Source organism: Oncorhynchus keta, chromosome 10 (assembly GCF_023373465.1).
Source record: "Oncorhynchus keta strain PuntledgeMale-10-30-2019 chromosome 10, Oket_V2, whole genome shotgun sequence".
In the NCBI taxonomy this organism is placed as follows: Eukaryota; Metazoa; Chordata; class Actinopteri; order Salmoniformes; family Salmonidae; genus Oncorhynchus; species Oncorhynchus keta.
Genome location: NC_068430.1, coordinates 9,298,062 through 9,318,205, shown reverse-complemented (window position 1 = coordinate 9,318,205; position 20,144 = coordinate 9,298,062). Strand labels below are relative to the sequence as shown.

At 43.5% G+C, this 20,144-nt stretch overlaps 1 protein-coding gene across 1 annotated transcript in view; it reads left to right on the top strand.

Annotated features, from left to right (window-relative positions):
• The first annotated feature begins 543 nt into the window (after window positions 1-543).
• The window catches only part of LOC118376290 (zinc finger E-box-binding homeobox 2-like), a 74,782-nt gene continuing 55,181 nt past the window's right edge, over window positions 544-20,144 (top strand). Inside the window, exon 1 of the mRNA XM_052528624.1 lies at window positions 544-1,176. Within this exon, the coding sequence (XP_052384584.1) occupies window positions 1,116-1,176 (61 nt within the window). The 5' untranslated portion in view covers window positions 544-1,115. The remainder of the gene's footprint in view (window positions 1,177-20,144) is intronic.

The following is a 20,144-nucleotide window of genomic DNA, read 5'->3' as shown; positions in this document are numbered from 1 at the left end:
TGTTTACAAAGGAAAAAACTTGCTTCACACACTTTAATAGATATGGATATGAGGGATATGATAACAGATCAGATTCTAACTAAAGATCCTTAGACCACCAAACTTTCAACTCCTCTTTACACAGCGTCTTTTTTCAAGTCTCGCTTTGTTTGTGGCTGGAACTCGATAGAATGGAGAGAGTGGATAACTTCTATTTTACTGTCTATAGCTTTTAACCATAACTTTTAAATTACATTCTGAAATGTCACCATGAATGCCCTGGTTGAGAGAATCCCCACACGTACACTGAGTGTACAAAACATTAGGAACACCTGTTCTTTCCATGGCATAGACTGACCAGGTAAATCCAGGTGAAAGCTATGATTGCTTATTGACTATTATGATATAGTATAATATACACTGAGTGTACAAAACATTAAGAACACCTTCTCCTTCCATGACATAGACTGACCAGGTGAAAGCTATGATCGCTTATTGATGTCACTTGTTAAATCCACTTCAATTGGTGTAGATGAAGGGGAGGAGACAGGTTAAAGAAGAATTTTTAAGCATTGAGATAATTGAGACATGGATTGTGTATCATTCAGAGGGTAAATAGTCAAGACAAAATCTTTAAGTGCCTTTGAACGGGGTATGGTAGTAGGTGCCAGGCTGCCCGGTTTGTGTCAAGAACTGCAACGATGCTGGGTTTTTCACGATCAACCGTTTCCCGCGTGTATTAACAGTGGCGTAATTAACGTCCAGTCAACTTGACACAACTGTTGGAAGTATTAGAGACAACATGGGCCAGCATCCCTGTGGAACGCTTTCGACACCTTGTAGAGTCCATGTCCCGACGAGGCTGTTCTGAGGGCAAAAAAGGGGGTGCACAACTCATTATTAGGAAGGTGTTCCTAATGATTTGTAGCCGCGGGCGCGGTTATTATCACCTTGAAAGAACGCGCGGACAGGACCAACCTCTAATGACATCACTCACTTCTCTCCTCCCGCTGATCGACTTGAGGTTTCAGCAGGTTTCTGGTTACCGGCTGCGGACGGCAATATCTCACACCATTCATTCTCAGGCACCGACACACCAGAGAGAAGTTACCCGGGCAGAGTGAGCCTTTAGCGACATGATGGCAGAGGAGAGCCGGGGGAAACGACGGAAACAAGCGAACCCGAGAAGGAATCAAGGTATGAAATGTTCCGCACTGTGTAGTAAATTGTTGATATTGCTGTCTGCCGTTCATATTGATGTGCAGATCTCGCATGATTGAGAAGGTGTAGTGCGGACTGTAATTCTGACTTTGCTGCATCTGGACCTGTAAGGTTTCTAGAGGTTTTATCATTAAAAACTTTGGTAACAGAATAAACGTTACTTAACATATGCATAGCCTACGGTCTGTGATTTACATGCCACTGGTATTTTTGTTCTGCTTTTTGCCTTTCGCCGTAGCAGCAGTTAAATAGAGTATAGCCTCGTGTGGAGAAACTAGAAACCTGTTCCTAAACTTAACGCGTAAACATGGGCCATTCGAGAAGTCTCACTGTAACTCTGTAAAATGTGCGACAATATGAACCAACACCATGCATACAGCGTGCATCTGCACATCTAACTTCGAATAATCCCCGTTTTCTCCAAGCACTGTAATTATAATTTCTTATAAGAAGCTTTTCTATTTGGAAGATGTTACATTTTCATATATCTGAATAGTTTTATCTGGTTGTAATTGGTATATTGCAAACTCCACTATTATTTTAGTAATGCAGGTTTTTTTATTCGTATTTTTCAATATGCATTGTTATGATCATTTAACACTCAGACAGCAATAATACACATTTACTTAACCAGAGGCGAGTTACTTAACTAGACCCTAGAGGCGAATTACTTACCTAGAGGCGAATTACTTACCTAGAGGTGAATGACTTAACTAGACCCTAGAGGCGAATTACTTACCTAGAGGCGAATTACTTACCTAGAGGCAAATTAACTAGACCTAGAGGCAAATTACTTACCTAGAGGCGAATTACTTACCTAGAGGCAAATTACTTACCTAGAGGCGAATTACTTACCTAGAGGCGAATTACTTACCTAGAGGCAAATTACTTACCCAGAGGCGAATTACTTACCTAGAGGCAAATTACTTAACTAGACCCTAGACCCGAATTACTTACCGAGAGGCGAATTACTTACCTAGAGGCAAATTACTTACCTAGAGGCGAATTACTTAACTAGACCCTAGACCGAATTACTTACCTAGAGGTGAATTACTTACCTAGAGGTGAATGACTTACCTGGAGGTGAATGACTTACCTGGAGGTGAATGACTTACCTAGAGGTGAATGACTTACCTGGAGGTGAATGACTTACCTGGAGGTGAATGACTTACCTGGAGGTGAATGACTTACCTAGAGGTGAATGACTTACCTGGAGGTGAATGACTTACCTGGAGGTGAATGACTGACCTGGAGGTGAATGACAAAAGAGGCAGCAACAGCACGGAGACTGAAGTGGAAATGTTATTATTTTATTTATTTTACTAGGCAAGTCAGTTAAGAACAAATTCTTATTTTCAATGACTGCCGAGGAACAGTGGGTTAACTGCCTGTATCAGAGGCAGAATGATAGATGTGTACCTTGTCAGCTCTGGGATTTGAACTTGCAACCCATTTTGGTTACTAGTCCTCCACTCTAACCACTAGGCTACCCTGCCGCCCCAGTATGGGGAAAGAAGAATAGCTTATTTACAAATAAATATATTATTTCATAACCACTGAATAGTGAGAGATGTATTAAATAATCGAAAACAGGCACAATTTATATTTTATCAAGTTAGTGAACATTTGAGAGAGAAAAAAAAGTATGACTTTGCTTCTTTGTTTCTTAAAACAAACATTGAATTACTAATTCAGCCTAGTATTGCAGGTGAATACATCTAATTTATTAACTATATTTTCGTTCAAAGACAAACACGCAATGTAATAGCATAACAAAAACCCGTTTTACATTTTCATATATCCAAATGCTTTACAATTTTCCTTACAATAACGTTAAAACATGAATATTATACCACCCACCTCAATTCATATGTAATACTGGTATACAATCACAGCATTAGTTCAGTCACTTGTATATAAATATTAAATAGCTTCCCATCAAACTGATGATATCTTATCATTGACTGTGAATGTGTTACATTTAACAGTGACGAGTGGAACTGAAGTCAGAGAGTTCTACAGAGTCAGATAGGGTCTCACACACACACACACACACACACACACACACACACACACACACACACACACACACACACACACACACACACACACCGCGAACAGTGTTTCCTAATTTTGATGCAGAGCGAGGTGTGTGTGCTCGCGTCACGGTTCCCGCCATATTAAATATAGCAAGCACCCGTCCTCCCAACACTTCCATTTCACAGTTCTACGGTACAGTACGTACACCAACGTAAATGTCGTCAAATCAGACACACTTATCGTAATTACCGACAAGGGACCAGAAACAGTGACCATCAAATTACAAGTAGATCACTGACGTTCCTTTAACCAAATGCATGATGTAACATTGAGGGGTGTATTTTGATGATGCATATTTAAATAGTAAAAAATAAAATAAAAGTTAAATAAAGTTCAATTTAAAAAATATATACATATATTTTTAAAATATTTGATGAATATTTAGGGTGTGAGTCTTCACGTCGTGACCAGTTGTTGTTTGCGAGGTATTGTATGACTTGTTTGTGGGCGTCAAGGCCCATCTATAGTTGTAAAACACGGTGTGGTCACTGTCCAAGTTTAGATTGAAGAGAGATTCCAGATCCCAGTTTGAAACACAAAAAAGCAGGTGATTTTGCAACCGCAATATTGTGACTCAATTCCATGCAATGCAATTAAATACAACTCAGAACCCTATACTTGTTGGGATCGGTGATTTGTTGACTCGCGCGACGAGATGAAATGACTGCTAATGCGCAGACAGCTGATATGTTTCGTCTTGTGTTGGTGGTCAATAAAATAACTTTTACAGGACTTAACACACATGTAGAACAGATGGAAGAGACTTATCAAAGTTCGAAGACAATCCTTAGTCTATGTTTTTTATTTATTTCATTTTTACTGGAAACAACACATTGTTGCTTAGTGTATGTATGGAAAGAAGAGATGCTGAGGAGAATATTTGAGTTGCCGTGAAAATAATGTTCAGGCGATGGTCATATTTATTCTTGCAGTGTCTTCTTTTTGTGTGTGTGTGTGTGTGTGTGTGTGTGTGTGTGTGTGTGTGTGTGTGTGTGTGTGTGTGTGTGTGTGTGTGTGTGTGTGTGTGTGTGTGTGTGTGTGTGTGTGTGTGTGTGTGTGTGTGTGTGTGTGTGTGTGTGTGTGTGTGTGTGTGTGTGTGTGTGTGTGTGTGTGTGTGTGTGTGTGTGTGTGTGCTCCTTGTGCATGCGTGTGATGATGTGTCTGAGGACTGGGGCACCAGATAAAACCACATGCATTTGGCAACACTAACTCAACAGATAGAGTTGAAAGTTTATATCCATTAGAGAAAGGAAAAGACATGACATCTTTTCTTCTGTCTCCAAGAACTCTATTGGTTTCAGGCTCTGTCTCCCAAATAAAACTGTCAATGTCCACAGATATCAAGTGATATGGGGGAATTAATACTTTCCATTGTCTCTGACATTGTTATAGGCTAGTTGCAGAAAAGTGAAGGGAAATAAGTCTATTGGAAACGAGAAGTTATCTTAGTGGGTGTACAATTTCAAAAGATGTGACTTCCCAAGTATAATATGTGAATGATTGGAAGCATGGTCATACAGGTCTCTCTCTCTCTCTTTTTCTCTGTCTCGCTTTCTGTCTCTCTCTTTCTTTCTGTCTCGCTTTCTGTCTCGCTTTCTGTCTCTCTCTCTCTCTCTCTTTCTTTCTGTCTCGCTTTCTGTCTCTCTCTTTCTTTCTGTCTTCTTTCTGTCTTTCTGTCTCTCTCTTTCTTTCTGTCTTTCTGTCTCGCTTTCTGTCTCTCTCTCTCTCTCTCTTTCTTTCTGTCTCGCTTTCTGTCTCGCTTTCTCTCTCTCTCTTTCTCTCTCTCTCTGTCTCTCTCTCTCTCGCTCTCTCTCTCTCTCCATCCCTCTCTCTCACTTTTTTCTGTCTCTCTTTCCCTCATTCCCAGTTTCTCAATTTTTTTTGTCTTTTTTCAAGTGCCAATTTATTTAAACTCTTTCCCCTTTTCCTTGATTTCCAAACCCCAGTCCTTGTGTGCAGCTGGGGCCCAGCTGTGTGTCGTCCCTCAGTTTGTGTGTATGTATGTGTGTGTGCGTGCGTGTGTGCGTGCGTTTGTTTGCGTGTGTGTGTGCCCATACGTGCACAGCATTGTCACAGTGGAAAGAGAGAGAGAGCAAAAGAAAGAAAGAAAGAAATGGTGTGAGTCTGTATAGCTGCAGTGCTGAGTCGGGCAAGAGTCCCAGAGTGGTGGAAAGACCAGGCACCAGGCCCTATTACCAGGTCTCTTCAAGCCCAGCCACCAGGCCCTATTACCAGGTCTCTTCAAGCTCAGCCACCAGGCCCTATTACCAGGTCTCTTCAAGCTCAGCCACCAGGCCCTATTACCAGATCTCTTCAAGCCCAGCCACCAGGCCCTAATACCAGGTCGCTTCAAGCCCATTCACCAGGGCTTTTTACCAGGTCTCTACAAGCCCAGCCACCAGGGCTTTTTACCAGGTCTCTTCAAGCCCAGCCACCAGGGCGTAATACCAGGTCGCTTCAAGCCCATTCACCAGGGCCTTTTACCTGGTCTCTACAAGCCCAGGCACCAGGGCTTTTTACCAGGTCTCTAGAAGCCCAGCCACCAGGGCGTGTTACCAGGTCTCTTCAAGCCCAGCCACCAGGGCTTTTTACCAGGTCTCTTCAAGCTCAGCCACCAGGCCCTATTACCAGGTCTCTTCAAGCCCAGCCACCAGGCCCTAATACCAGGTCGCTTCAAGCCCATTCACCAGGGCTTTTTACCAGGTCTCTACAAGCCCAGCCACCAGGGCTTTTACCAGGTCTCTTCAAGCCCAGCCACCAGGGCGTAATACCAGGTCGCTTCAAGCCCATTCACCAGGGCCTTTTACCTGGTCTCTACAAGCCCAGGCACCAGGGCTTTTTACCAGGTCTCTAGAAGCCCAGCCACCAGGGCGTGTTACCAGGTCTCTTCAAGCCCAGCCACCAGGGCTTTTTACCAGGTCTCTTCAAGCCCAGCCACCAGGCCCTGTTACTTAGCCTGGTCTCATAGACTAGACGTAACATAGTGAAGTATATCCGGAACACTCAAATTATTATGATACATGTATTACATCTGGCATGGTTACATAAGACAGATAGTTTCTTAAAGCAAAAACAAAAGTAGGATGGTTAGTCTGGGTGGATGGCTTGGTGTATAACGCAAGCATCTAGCAACCCAAAGGCTAATTTAGCTAATTATCAACTTTTCAACTACTTACTACATTTGAACTACTTGACAACTACTTAGCATGTTTGCTAAAACCTTCCCCTTCCTCTAACCCTTTTAGCTAAACCTTCCCCTAACCTTAACCTTAACCATTTAACCTAACTCTTAAACTTAACCCTAACGCCTGCCTAGCTAACGTTAGCCATTTAGCCACCTAGCTAGTATTCGGAAATATATCATCTGTTTTACAAATTCATAAAATATTGTACGTTTTGCAAATTCATAACATATAATACGAAATGGGTGCTGGGCATCCACAAATGATAATGCGAACATCTAGCAACCCAAAGGTTGCGAGTTCAAATCTCACTATGGAAAACTTTAGCATTTTAGCTAATTAGCAACTTTTCAACTACTTACTACTTTTTAACTACTTTGCAATTACTTAGCATGTTAGCTAACCCTTCCCATAACCCTACCCCTTTTAGCTAACCCTAACCCTTTAACCTCACTCCTAAACTTAACCCTAACCTATCCCCTAACCCCTAGTCTAATGTTAACCAGCTAGCTAATGTTAGCCACCTGGCCAACTAGCTAGAATTTGTAACCTGTCATAAGTTTAGCAAATTTGTAACCTATTGTATGTTTTACAAATTCGTAACACATAATACGGATTTTAATTTGTAAGATAGCATACGAAATGAGTGATGGACAGCCACAAATTAACACATATAATGTCTTGGTTTACATAAAAATACGAAATGCTCTGAGACAAGGTTGTATTAACCAGGCCTCTTCAAGCCCAGGCACCAGGACTTATTACTGGAACTCTTCAATCCCAGGCACCAGGCCTTATTACTGGAACTCTTCAATCCCAGGCACCAGGCCTTATTACTGGAACTCTTCAATCCCAGGCACCAGGCCTTATTACTGGAACTCTTCAATCCCAGGCACCAGGCCTTATTACTGGAACTCTTCAATCCCAGGCACCAGGCCTTATTACTGGAACTCTTCAATCCCAGGCACCAGGCCTTATTACTGGAACTCTTCAATCCCAGGCACCAGGCCTTACTCTTTACTGGAACTCTTCAATCCCAGGCACCAGGCCTTACTCTTTACTGGAACTCTTCAATCCCAGGCACCAGGCCTTATTACTGGAACTCTTCAATCCCAGGCACCAGGCCTTATTACTGGAACTCTTCAATCCCAGGCACCAGGCCTTATTACTGGAACTCTTCAATCCCAGGCACCAGGCCTTATTACTGGAACTCTTCAATCCCAGGCACCAGGCCTTATTACTGGAACTCTTCAATCCCAGGCACCAGGCCTTATTACTGGAACTCTTCAATCCCAGGCACCAGGCCTTATTACTGGAACTCTTCAATCCCAGGCACCAGGCACAGCATTTGTCCCAGTACTTTTCAATATTTCAAAGTGGCAGCACCGAACACGTCTGTCAGACATATTCATTTGTTCACGTCACAGAGCAAAACAACATGAAACGCAGAAGAAAGCAGTACCTTTCCTAATTACAGCCGGTTTGCCTCCGTTTCGTCCAGCTAATTCAACCCCCACACTCGCTGCGACAGGAGGATTCACTTGTCAGTCTCATCAACCTCTCAACATCCATGTTTGATTTCACCAGCAACTTTGTTGTTGGACTGCACTTTGCACTTGGATTCTTTCTTCACTCATGTTCCTCTCTGGTCTGTGGAATCCCGGTGGAATATGACTTTGTGGCTGTGTTATCTAGTGGACCCCCCTCCCCTGCCTGCCTGGATGCCTGCCTCATGACAGAGCAAACACAAATTTTCATGGAAAACGTATGTGGTAATAAAAACACTTAATAAAAAGCAGTTTAGACGTCCTCTAAAACGATCTGGAAAAGTCCGATCTATAGCTAGCTAAGGAAACTACCAGCGCAGTAGTAGTGCTTTAGAGCAGCCTAGCTAGATAGCTAGCTAACATTAGCTATCTATATTGATGCAATCATGCAGCCAGCATTTAGAATCACTGAATAAATGTGTTTGGCACAGGATATAGAAGATGAAACGAATTGCTTTGCTACCCAAGGCCAAGGGACACTGACGTTCCCGAAAAGGTTAGTCAGACAGTTTGTTAATCCAGTCATGTTCGTTGGCATATTCTTCTATTTCCACTGCTGGTGATTATTCACAAATGTTTGTGGTGCAAATGTAACTGTCTTAAAAGTAAAAAATAAAATAAAACAAATACAAATTCCGGCACAAAGCGGTCTACACAGACAATACGAACACATTTGTCCAACCCTAAAAGATGGATGGCTTTAAATACAGAAAGAGAGAATTCATGGATTCTAGCGTCACCGTAACTTTCACAAATACAGAGAGTCAGACCGTCAGTGACAACAACTAAACAAACTGGTAAGTGCAGGTTTGGTTACTGTAGAGTGTAATAGAATGAGTGACATTCAATAGAATTATTTTCCGTGAAAATGTTGAAAGTAGTCGATTTAATGATTGAATATATGGAGTTTACAGCCAATCAGTGAGCGCCAGGGAATAAACCTTTGGTGGGTGAGACGGAGACCAGGACGACGCGCTTAGTGAGTTATTACTTACACACAAAACCAACGATGTTACAGGGTAGCCTAGCGGTTAGAGTGTAGAGGCGACAGGGTAGCCTAGCGGTTAGAGTGTAGAGGCGACAGGGTAGCCTAGCGGTTAGAGTGTAGAGGCGACAGGGTAGCCTAGCGGTTAGAGTGTAGAGGCGACAGGGTAGCCTAGCGGTTAGAGTGTAGAGGCGACAGGGTAGCCTAGCGGTTAGAGTGTAGAGGCGACAGGGTAGCCTAGCGGTTAGAGTGTAGAGGCGACAGGGTAGCCTAGCGGTTAGAGTGTAGAGGCGACAGGGTAGCCTAGAGGTTAGAGTGTAGAGGCGACAGGGTAGCCTAGAGGTTAGAGTGTAGAGGCAACAGGGTAGCCTAGAGGTTAGAGTGTAGAGGCGGCAGGGTAGCCTAGCGGTTAGAGTGTAGAGGCGGCAGGGTAGCCTAGTGGTTAGAGCGGTGGACGAGTAACCCAGAGCTGACAAGGTACTAATCTATCATTCTGCCTCTGATACAGGCAGTTAACCCACTGTTCATTCCTAGGCCGTCATTGAAAATAAGAGTTTGTTCTTAACTGACTTGCCTAGTTAAATAAAAGGTTAAATAAAAAACTGCCTTACGTAAAGGTAGCAGAAGGACTAATTGCAAATAGTAGGTTTTATGACATGAAATTAAAATACTTTTCTACATTGAAACCTGTGTATAAGTCCACTGCTTAACATTGTGTGTATAGAGTGAAATATAAATATTTAAAAACATTGAAACCATTCTTTGCATAAGGTCTGCTATAGTAAGTAGTTCACTAAACTGCGGAGTATGTTGTCCATTGAAGTAGTTGTCTCTCTGGCTCTTTAGATATCATCTTCAGAATGAATGACACCAATGTGGTAGTTTGAAATGATGTGATCCACCTTAGGCCAAGAGTGTTTCCAATTCACATGACCTGACAGGAACTATTATTTTGTCATAGTCTACGAATAGGACCCAGAGTTTTACCTGACCAGGTCATGTGGTTATGGAAAAACTCCAGGCCCCAGAATTGTTTTTTTTGACACAATACTTTTTTGAGCCTGTGCTGCCACTTCTGCAAAACAACACATGAATAACCACAGCACTCAGGAGGTGTGTGAGCCAGCTACACCACTGTTTACTGGCCAAATTCACACCTTTGAGTCTTTAATAGTATTTCCTGTGGCCTCCGACTCATTTACAATGTGACAAGTCTTTAGATATCTTTCTCTTCGTACAGTATGAAGATATTATGGGATGATTCAAACGTATGATATATAGTATATAGCAGTAGAATATATAGTATATTAATAGAGTCATATATAGTATATAGCAGTAGAATATATAGTATATTAATAGAGTCATATATAGCAGTAGAATATTTAGTATATTAATACAGTCATATATAGTATATAGCAGTAGAATAGTTAGTATATTAATAGTCATATATAGTATATAGCAGTAGAATAGTTAGTATATTAATAGTCATATATAGTATATAGCAGTAGAATATTTAGTATATTAATAGAGTCATATATAGTATATAGCAGTAGAATATTTAGTATATTAATAGAGTCATGTATAGTATATAGCAGTAGAATATATAGTATAATAATAGTATGATATATATATAGTATACAGCACTAGGATATATAGTATAATAATATCTTATATAGTATAATATGCTGTATATTATACTTTTAATATACTATATATTATACTATTATTATACAATATTTTATACTCTTATTATCCTACATATTATATTATTATTATTAATGCAATCCTGACTGGTTGCATTACTGCCTGGTATGGCAACTGCTCGGCCTCCGACCACAAGGCACTACAGAGGGTCGTACGTACGACTCAGTACATTACTGCCTGGTATGGCAAATGCTCGTCCTCCGACCACAAGGCACTACAGAGGGTAGTACATACGACTCAGTACATTACTGGGGTAAAGCTTCCCGCCGTCCAAAACCTCTATACCAGGCGGTGTCAGAGGAAGACCCTAAAAATTGTCAGACTCCAGCCACCCTAGTTATAAGACTGTTCTCTCTGCTACCGCAGGGCAAGCGGTAACATATATCCAAGTCTAGGTCCAAGAGGCTTCCAAACAGCTTCTACCCCCAAGCCATAAGACTCCTGAACACCTAATCAAATGGCTACCCAGACTATTTGCAATGCCCCCCTCTCTTTTACACCGCTGCTACTCTCTGTTGTTATCATCTATGCATAGTCACTTTAATAACTCTACATGTATATATTACCTCAACTAACCGGTGCTCCCCGCACATTGACTCTGTACTGGTACCCCCTGTATATAACCTCCACATTGACTCTGTACTGGTACCCCCTGTATATAACCTCCACATTGACTCTGTACCGGTACCCCCTGTATATAACCTCCACATTGACTCTGTACTGGTAAATCAAATCAAATCAAATTGTATTTGTCACATACACATGGTTAGCAGATGTTAAATGCGAGTGTAGCGAAATGCTTGTGCTTCTAGTTCCGACAATGCAGTGATAACCAACAAGTAATCTAACTAACAATTCCAAAACTACTGTCTTATACACAGTGTAAGGGGATAAGGAACATGTACATAAGGATATATGAATGAGTGATGGTACAGAGCAGCATACAGTAGATGGTATCGAGTACAGTATATACATATGAGATGAGTGTGTAGACAAAGTAAACAAAGTGGCATAGTTAAAGTGGCTAGTGATACATGTGTTACATAAGGATGCAGTCGATGATGTAGAGTACAGTATATACATATGCATATGAGATGAATAATGTAGGGTAAGTAACATTATATAAGGTAGCATTGTTTAAAGTGGCTAGTGATATATTTACATAATTCCCATCAATTCCCATTATTAAAATGGCTGGAGTTGGGTCAGTGTCAATGACAGTGTGTTGGCAGCAGCCACTCACTGTTAGTGGTGGCTGTTTAACAGTCTGATGGCCTTGAGATAGAAGCTGTTTTTCAGTCTCTCGGTCCCAGCTTTGATGCACCTGTACTGACCTCGCCTTCTGGATGATAGCGGGGTGAACAGGCAGTGGTTCGGGTGGTTGATGTCCTTGATGATCTTTATGGCCTTCCTGTAACAACGGGTGGTGTAGGTGTCCTGGAGGGCAGGTAGTTTGCCCCGGTGATGCGTTGTGCAGTCCTCACTACCCTCTGGAGAGCCTTACGGTTGAGGGCGGAGCAGTTGCCGTACCAGGCGGTGATACAGCCCGCCAGGATGCTCTCGATTGTGCATCTGTAGAAGTTTGTGAGTGCTTTTGGTGACAAGCCGAATTTCTTCAGCCTCCTGAGGTTGAATAGGCGCTGCTGCGCCTTCTTCACGAAGCTGTCAGTGTGAGTGGACCAATTCAGTTTGTCTGTGATGTGTATGCCGAGGAACTTAAAACTAGCTACCCTCTCCACTACTGTTCCATCGATGTGGATAGGGAGGTGTTCCCTCTGCTGTTTCCTGAAGTCCACAATCATCTCCTTAGTTTTGTTGACGTTGAGTGTGAGGTTATTTTCCTGACACCACACTCCGAGGGCCCTCACCTCCTCCCTGTAGGCCGTCTCGTCGTTGTTGGTAATCAAGCCTACCACTGTTGTGTCGTCCGCAAACTTGATGATTGAGTTGGAGCGTGCGTGGCCACGCAGTCGTGGGTGAACAGGGAGTACAGGAGAGGGCTCAGAACCACCCTGTGGGGCCCCGTGTTGAGGATCAGCGGGGGAGGAGATGTTGTTGCCTACACTCACCACCTGGGGCGGCCCGTCAGGAAGTCCAGTACCCAGTTGCACAGGGCGGGGTCGAGACCCAGGGTCTCGAGCTCTGATGACGAGCTTGGAGGGTACTATGGTGTTGAATGCCGAGCTGTAGTCGATGAACAGCATTCTCACATAGGTATTCCTCTTGTCCAGGTGGGTTAGGGCAGTGTGCAGTGTGGTTGAGATTGCATCGTCTGTGGACCTATTTGGCGGTAAGCAAATTGGAGTGGGTCTAGGGTGTCAGGTAGGGTGGAGGTGATATGGTCCTTGACTAGTCTCTCAAAGCACTTCATGATGACGGAAGTGAGTGCATGGGGCGGTAGTCGTTTAGCTCAGTTACCTTAGCTTTCTTGGGAACAGGAACAATGGTGGCCCTCTTGAAGCACATTGCCTCCACATTGACTCTGTACCAGTACCTCCTGTATATAGCCTCCACATTGACTCTGTATCAGTACCCCCTGTATATAGCCTCCACATTGACTCTGTACCGGTACCCCCTGTATATAGCCTCCACATTGACTCTGTACCGGTACCCCCTGTATATAACCTCCACATTGACTCTGTACCGGTACCCCCTGTATATAGCCTCCACATTGACTCTGTACCGGTACCCCCTGTATATAGCCTCCACATTGACTCTGTACCGGTACCCCCTGTATATAGCCTCCACATTGACTCTGTACCGGTACTCCCTGTATATAGCCTCCACATTGACTCTGTACCGGTACCCCCTGTATATAGCCTCCATATTGACTCTGTACCGGTACCCCCTGTATATAGCCTCCACATTGACTCTGTACCGGTACCCCCTGTATATAGACTCCACATTGACTCTGTACCAGTACCCCCTGTATATAGCCTCCACATTGACTCTGTACCGGTACCCCCTGTATATAGACTCCACATTGACTCTGTACCAGTACCCCCTGTATATAGCCTCCACATTGACTCTTTTCCAGTACCCCCTGTATATAGCCTCCACATTGACTCTGTACCGGTACCCCCTGTATATAGCCTCCACGTTGACTCTGTACCAGTACCCCCTGTATATAGCCTCCACGTTGACTCTGTACCAGTACCCCCTGTATATAGCCTCCACATTGACTCTGTACCAGTACCCCCTGTATATAGACTCCACATTGACTCTGTACCAGTACCCCCTGTATATAGACTCCACATTGACTCTGTACCGGTACCCCCTGTATATAGCCTCCACACTGACTCTGTACCAGTACCCCCTGTATATAGACTCCACATTGACTCAGTACCCCCTGTATATAGACTCCACATTGACTCTGTACCAGTACCCCCTGTATATAGACTCCACACTGACTCTGTACCAGTACCCCCTGTATATAGACTCCACATTGACTCTGTACCAGTACCCCCTGTATATAGCCTCCACATTGACTCTTTTCCAGTACCCCCTGTATATAGCCTCCACATTGACTCTGTACCGGTACCCCCTGTATATAGCCTCCACGTTGACTCTGTACCAGTACCCCCTGTATATAGACTCCACATTGACTCTGTACCGGTACCCCCTGTATATAGCCTCCACATTGACTCTGTACCGGTACCCCCTGTATATAGACTCCACATTGACTCTGTACCAGTACCCCCTGCTCTTCAATTACTTGTTACTTTTATTTTGTATTCTTTTCCAACTGCACTGTTGGTTAGTGGCTCGTAAGTAAGCATGTGACTAATAACATTTGATATATAATACAATAATAGTAGAATATATAGTATAATAATAGTATAGTATATAGTATAATAGCAGTAGAATATATAGTATAATAATAGTATAGTATATAGTATAATAGCAGTAGAATATATAGTATAATACTAGTATAGTATATAGTATAATAGCAGTAGAATATATAGTAGAATAATAGTATAGTATATAGTATAATAGCAGTAGAATATATAGTATAATAATAGTATAGTATATAGTATAATAGCAGTAGAATATATAGTATAATAGTAGTATAATAGTAGTATAATAATAGTAGAATATATAGTATAATATATAGTATATCAGTAGAATATACATTATAATATAGGAGAATATACATTATAATATAGTAGAATATACTCTGAGTATACAAAACTTCATAATAGTAGTATGATATACACTGAGTATACAAAACATTAAGAACACCTGCTCTTTACATGACATAGACTGACCAGATAAGTCTTGAGACAATTGAGAAATGGATTGTGTGGGTCTCATAGTGGGTGTCTTTTAGGTCCCAGTTGTTTTAGGTCCCAGTTGTTGTTGCTCGTCAAATTTAGTGGGTCTCATAGTGGGTCTCTTTTAGGTCCCAGTTGTTTTAGGTCCCAGTTGTTGTTGCTCGTCAAATTTAGTGGGTCTCATAGTGGGTGTCTTTTAGGTCCCAGTTGTTGTTGCTAGTCAAATTGAATGGGTCTCATAGTGGGTGTCTTTTAGGTCCCAGTTGTTGTTGCTAGTCAAATTTAATGGGTCTCATAGTGGGTGTCTTTTAGGTCCCAGTTGTTGTTGCTAGTCAAATTTAATGGGTCTCATAGTGGGTGTCTTTTAGGTCCCAGTTGATGTTGCTAGTCAAATTTAATGGGTCTCATAGTGGGTGTCTTTTAGGTCCCAGTTGATGTTGCTAGTCAAATTTAATGGGTCTCATAGTGGGTGTCTTTTAGGTCCCAGTTGTTGTTGCTAGTCAAATTTAATGGGTCTCATAGTGGGTGTCTTTTAGGTCCCAGTTGATGTTGCTAGTCAAATTTAATGGGTCTCATAGTGGGTGTCTTTTAGGTCCCAGTTGATGTTGCTAGTCAAACACCTGTTTAGTTTTGGTTGTTGTCAGTGACTCTTTGTTAGTTCCCCCTTCTGTTTGATCGACAGTATTGTTTTTTTTTTAGCTGGGGAGCATAACGACCTCAACAGTGCTGTAAACATTACACCTGCTGGGCCTGGCTGTTTGCTTCCTTTTCTCTCCTTCTGTCTCTCTGTTACTCGCTCTGTCTTTGTCTCCTCTCACTCGCTCTGTCTTTGTCTCCTCTCACTCGCTCTGTCTTTGTCTCCTCTCACTCGCTCTGTCTTTGTCTCCTCTCACTCGCTCTGTCTTTGTCTCCTCTCACTCGCTCTGTCTTTGTCTCCTCTCACTCGCTCTGTCTTTGTCTCCTCACTCTTCTGTCTTTGTCTCCTCTCACTCGCTCTGTCTTTGTCTCCTCTCACTTTCGCTCTTCTTTGTCTTTGTCTCCTCTCACTCGCTCTGTCTTTGTCTCCTCTCACTCGCTCTGTCTTTGTCTCCTCTCACTCGCTCTGTCTTTGTCTCCTCTCACTCGCTCTGTCTTTGTCTCCTTTCTTTGTCTTTGTCTCCCCTCACTCTCTCCCTTTGTCTACTCGCTCTGTCTTTGTCTCCTTTCTTTGTCTTTGTCTCCCCTCACTCTCTCCCTTTGTCTACTCGCTCTGTCTTTGTCTCCTTTCTTTGTCTTTGTCTCCCCTCACTCTCTCCCTTTGTCTGCTCTCTCTGTCTTTGTCTCCTTTCTTTGTCTTTGTCTCCCCTCACTCTCTCCCTTTGTCTACTCGCTCTGTCTTTGTCTCCTTTCTTTGTCTTTGTCTCCCCTCACTCTCTCCCTTTGTCTACTCTCTCTGTCTTTGTCTCCCCTTACTCTCTCTGTCTCTGTCTTTGTCTCACTCTCTCTGTCTTTCTCTCCCCTCATTCTCTCCATCTTTGTCTCTTCTCTCTGTCTTTGTCTCCCCCAACTCTCTCTGTCTGTCTCATCTCACTCTCTCTGTCTTTGTCTCACTCTCTCTGTCTTTGTCTCCCCTCACTCTCTCTCTCTCTCTCTCTCTCTCTGTAATTGTCTCATCTCACTCTCTTACACAGACTAATTTCTGAGGGTGTTGCTACACTCCAGGACCTGGAATTTAGGCTTACGGGTGCTTTAATGATGCATCTTTCTACAAACAGCCAGGACTAAGATGTAACATCTTTCCTACAAACAGCCGGGACTAAGATGTAACAGACTTTCCCCAAAACACCACGCAAAGAGAACGTTGGCTAAAAGTGCGTCTTTGAGGCAAGTGTCAATATTGATAGGATCGAAAGTAAGACAACGCTGCTCTCGGATCAGTTTTATCCATTAAAATCTTATCTTAACATTATCATTGTTCCACAATACTGACCACGGATCAGCTCCTAGAGAGATTTTTCTCTGTTCTACGAGTGTAACGACCCACTTAGCTGTTCTACGAGTGTAACGACCCACTTAGCTGTTCTACGAGTGTAACGACCCACTTAGCTGTTCTACGAGTGTAACGACCCACTTAGCTGTTCTACGAGTGTAACGACCCACTTAGCTGTTCTACGAGTGTAACGACCCACTTAGCTGTTCTACGAGTGCAACGACCCACTTAGCTGTTCTACGAGTGCAACGGCCCACTTAGCTGTTCTACGAGTGTAACGGCCCACTTAGCTGTTCTACGAGTGTAACGACCCACTTAGCTGTTCTACGAGTGTAACGACCCACTTAGCTGTTCTACGAGTGCAACGACCCACTTAGCTGTTCTACGAGTGCAACGACCCACTTAGCTGTTCTACGAGTGTAACGACCCACTTAGCTGTTCTACGAGTGTAACGACCCACTTAGCTGTTCTACGAGTGTAACGACCCACTTAGCTGTTCTACGAGTGTAACGACCCACTTAGCTGTTCTACGAGTGTAACGACCCACTTAGCTGTTCTACGAGTGCAACGACCCACTTAGCTGTTCTACGAGTGCAACGGCCCACTTAGCTGTTCTACGAGTGTAACAACCCACTTAGCTGTTCTACGAGTGTAACGACCCACTTAGCTGTTCTACGAGTGTAACGACCCACTTAGCTGTTCTACGAGTGTAACGACCCACTTAGCTGTTCTACGAGTGTAACGACCCACTTAGCTGTTCTACAAGTGTAACAGATCTCGTCCTCCTCTTCTGAGGAGGAGAAGCGAGAAGGATCGGAGGACAAAAACGCAGCGTGGTAAGTGTCCATAATGTTTATTTTAAAACGTAAACTGAACACTACGAAATACAAAACAATAAACGTGAAATGAACGAAACAGTCCCGTGTGGCGACAACCACTGACACAGAAGACAAACACCCACAACTCAACAGTGAAACCAGGCTACCTAAGTATGATTCTCAATCAGGGACAACAATTGACAGCTGCCTCTGATTGAGAATCATAGGGGGCCGAACTCAAAAACCAACATAGAAAAACAAACAGACTGCCCACCCCAACTCACGCCCTGACCAGACTAAAACAAACAGACTGCCCACCCCAACTCACGCCCTGACCAGACTAAAACAAACAGACTGCCCACCCCAACTCACGCCCTGACCAGACTAAAACAAACAGACTGCCCACCCCAACTCACGCCCTGACCAGACTAAAACAAACAGACTGCCCACCCCAACTCACGCCCTGACCAGACTAAAACAAACAGACTGCCCACCCCAACTCACGCCCTGACCATACTAAAACAAACAGACTGCCCACCCCAACTCACGCCCTGACCAGACTAAAACAAACAGACTGCCCACCCCAACTCACGCCCTGACCATACTAAAACAAACAGACTGCCCACCCCAACTCACGCCCTGACCAGACTAAAACAAACAGACTGCCCACCCCAACTCACGCCCTGACCAGACTAAAACAAACAGACTGCCCACCCCAACTCACGCCCTGACCAGACTAAAACAAACAGACTGCCCACCCCAACTCACGCCCTGACCAGACTAAAACAAACAGACTGCCCACCCCAACTCACACCCTGACCAGACTAAAACAAACAGACTGCCCACCCCAACTCACGCCCTGACCAGACTAAAACAAACAGACTGCCCACCCCAACTCACGCCCTGACCAGACTAAAACAAACAGACTGCCCACCCCAACTCACGCCCTGACCATACTAAAACAAAGACAAAACAAAGGAACTAAGGTCAGAACGTGACAGTACCAGACTAAACAAAAACAAACAGACTGCCCCCCTAAGGTGCGGACTCCAGCCGCAAAACCTGAACCTATAGGGGATGGTCTGGGTGGGCGTCTGTCCGCGGTGGCGGGCTCTGGCGCGGGACGTGGACACCACTTCACCATAGTTTTTTTTGCTTGCGCCTCTTAGCCGGCCTCCGTGGCCTCCGTGGCCCTCGCCACGGGTCCCAAATGGACGGGAGATTCCGGCAGCGCTGGACAGGCGGGAGACTCTGGCAGCGCCGGACAGGCGGGAGACTCCGGCAGCGCCGGAGTGAAGGGCGATGGTTTTGGGAAACAGCTTGCCGATTTAACGATGCTCCTACCAAGGCTCTAACCATGTTACTTAAGATGCTTTTGGGGAAGGTTGTGAACTCAGGTGACATTAAGAACACGACATCAAGAACACGACATCAAGAACACGACATTAAGAACACGACATGAAGAACACGACATGAAGAACACGACATTAAGAACACGACATTAAGAACACGACATTAAGAACACGACATTAAGAACACGACATGAAGAACACGACATCAAGAACACGACATCAAGAACACGACATTAAGAACACGACATTAAGAACACGACATTAAGAACACGACATTAAGAACACGACATTAAGAACACGACATGAAGAACACGACATTAAGAACACGACATTAAGAACACGACATTAAGAACACGACATTAAGAACACGACATTAAGAACACGACATTAAGAACACGACATTAAGAACACGACATTAAGAACACGACATTAAGAACACGACATTAAGAACACGACATCAAGAACACGACATTAAGAACACGACATTAAGAACACGACATTAAGAACACGACATTAAGAACACGACATTAAGAACACGACATTAAGAACACGACATTAAGAACACGACATTAAGAACACGACATTAAGAACACGACATGAAGAACACGACATGAAGAACACGACATGAAGAACACGACATTAAGAACACGACATGAAGAACACGACATGAAGAACACGACATGAAGAACACGACATTAAGAACACGACATGAAGAACACGACATTAAGAACACGACATTAAGAACACGACATTAAGAACACGACATTAAGAACACGACATTAAGAACACGACATTAAGAACACGACATTAAGAACACGACATGAAGAACACGACATTAAGAACACGACATTAAGAACACGACATGAAGAACACGACATGAAGAACACGACATGAAGAACACGACATTAGCGTTGGCAGAGGTTTGATTGTTGACTACTACACCCACTACTCAGTACCTGTCATCAACAGGTACCAGCGTGATAGACCCGGTACAGCAGCCGCCCCTCCGTACC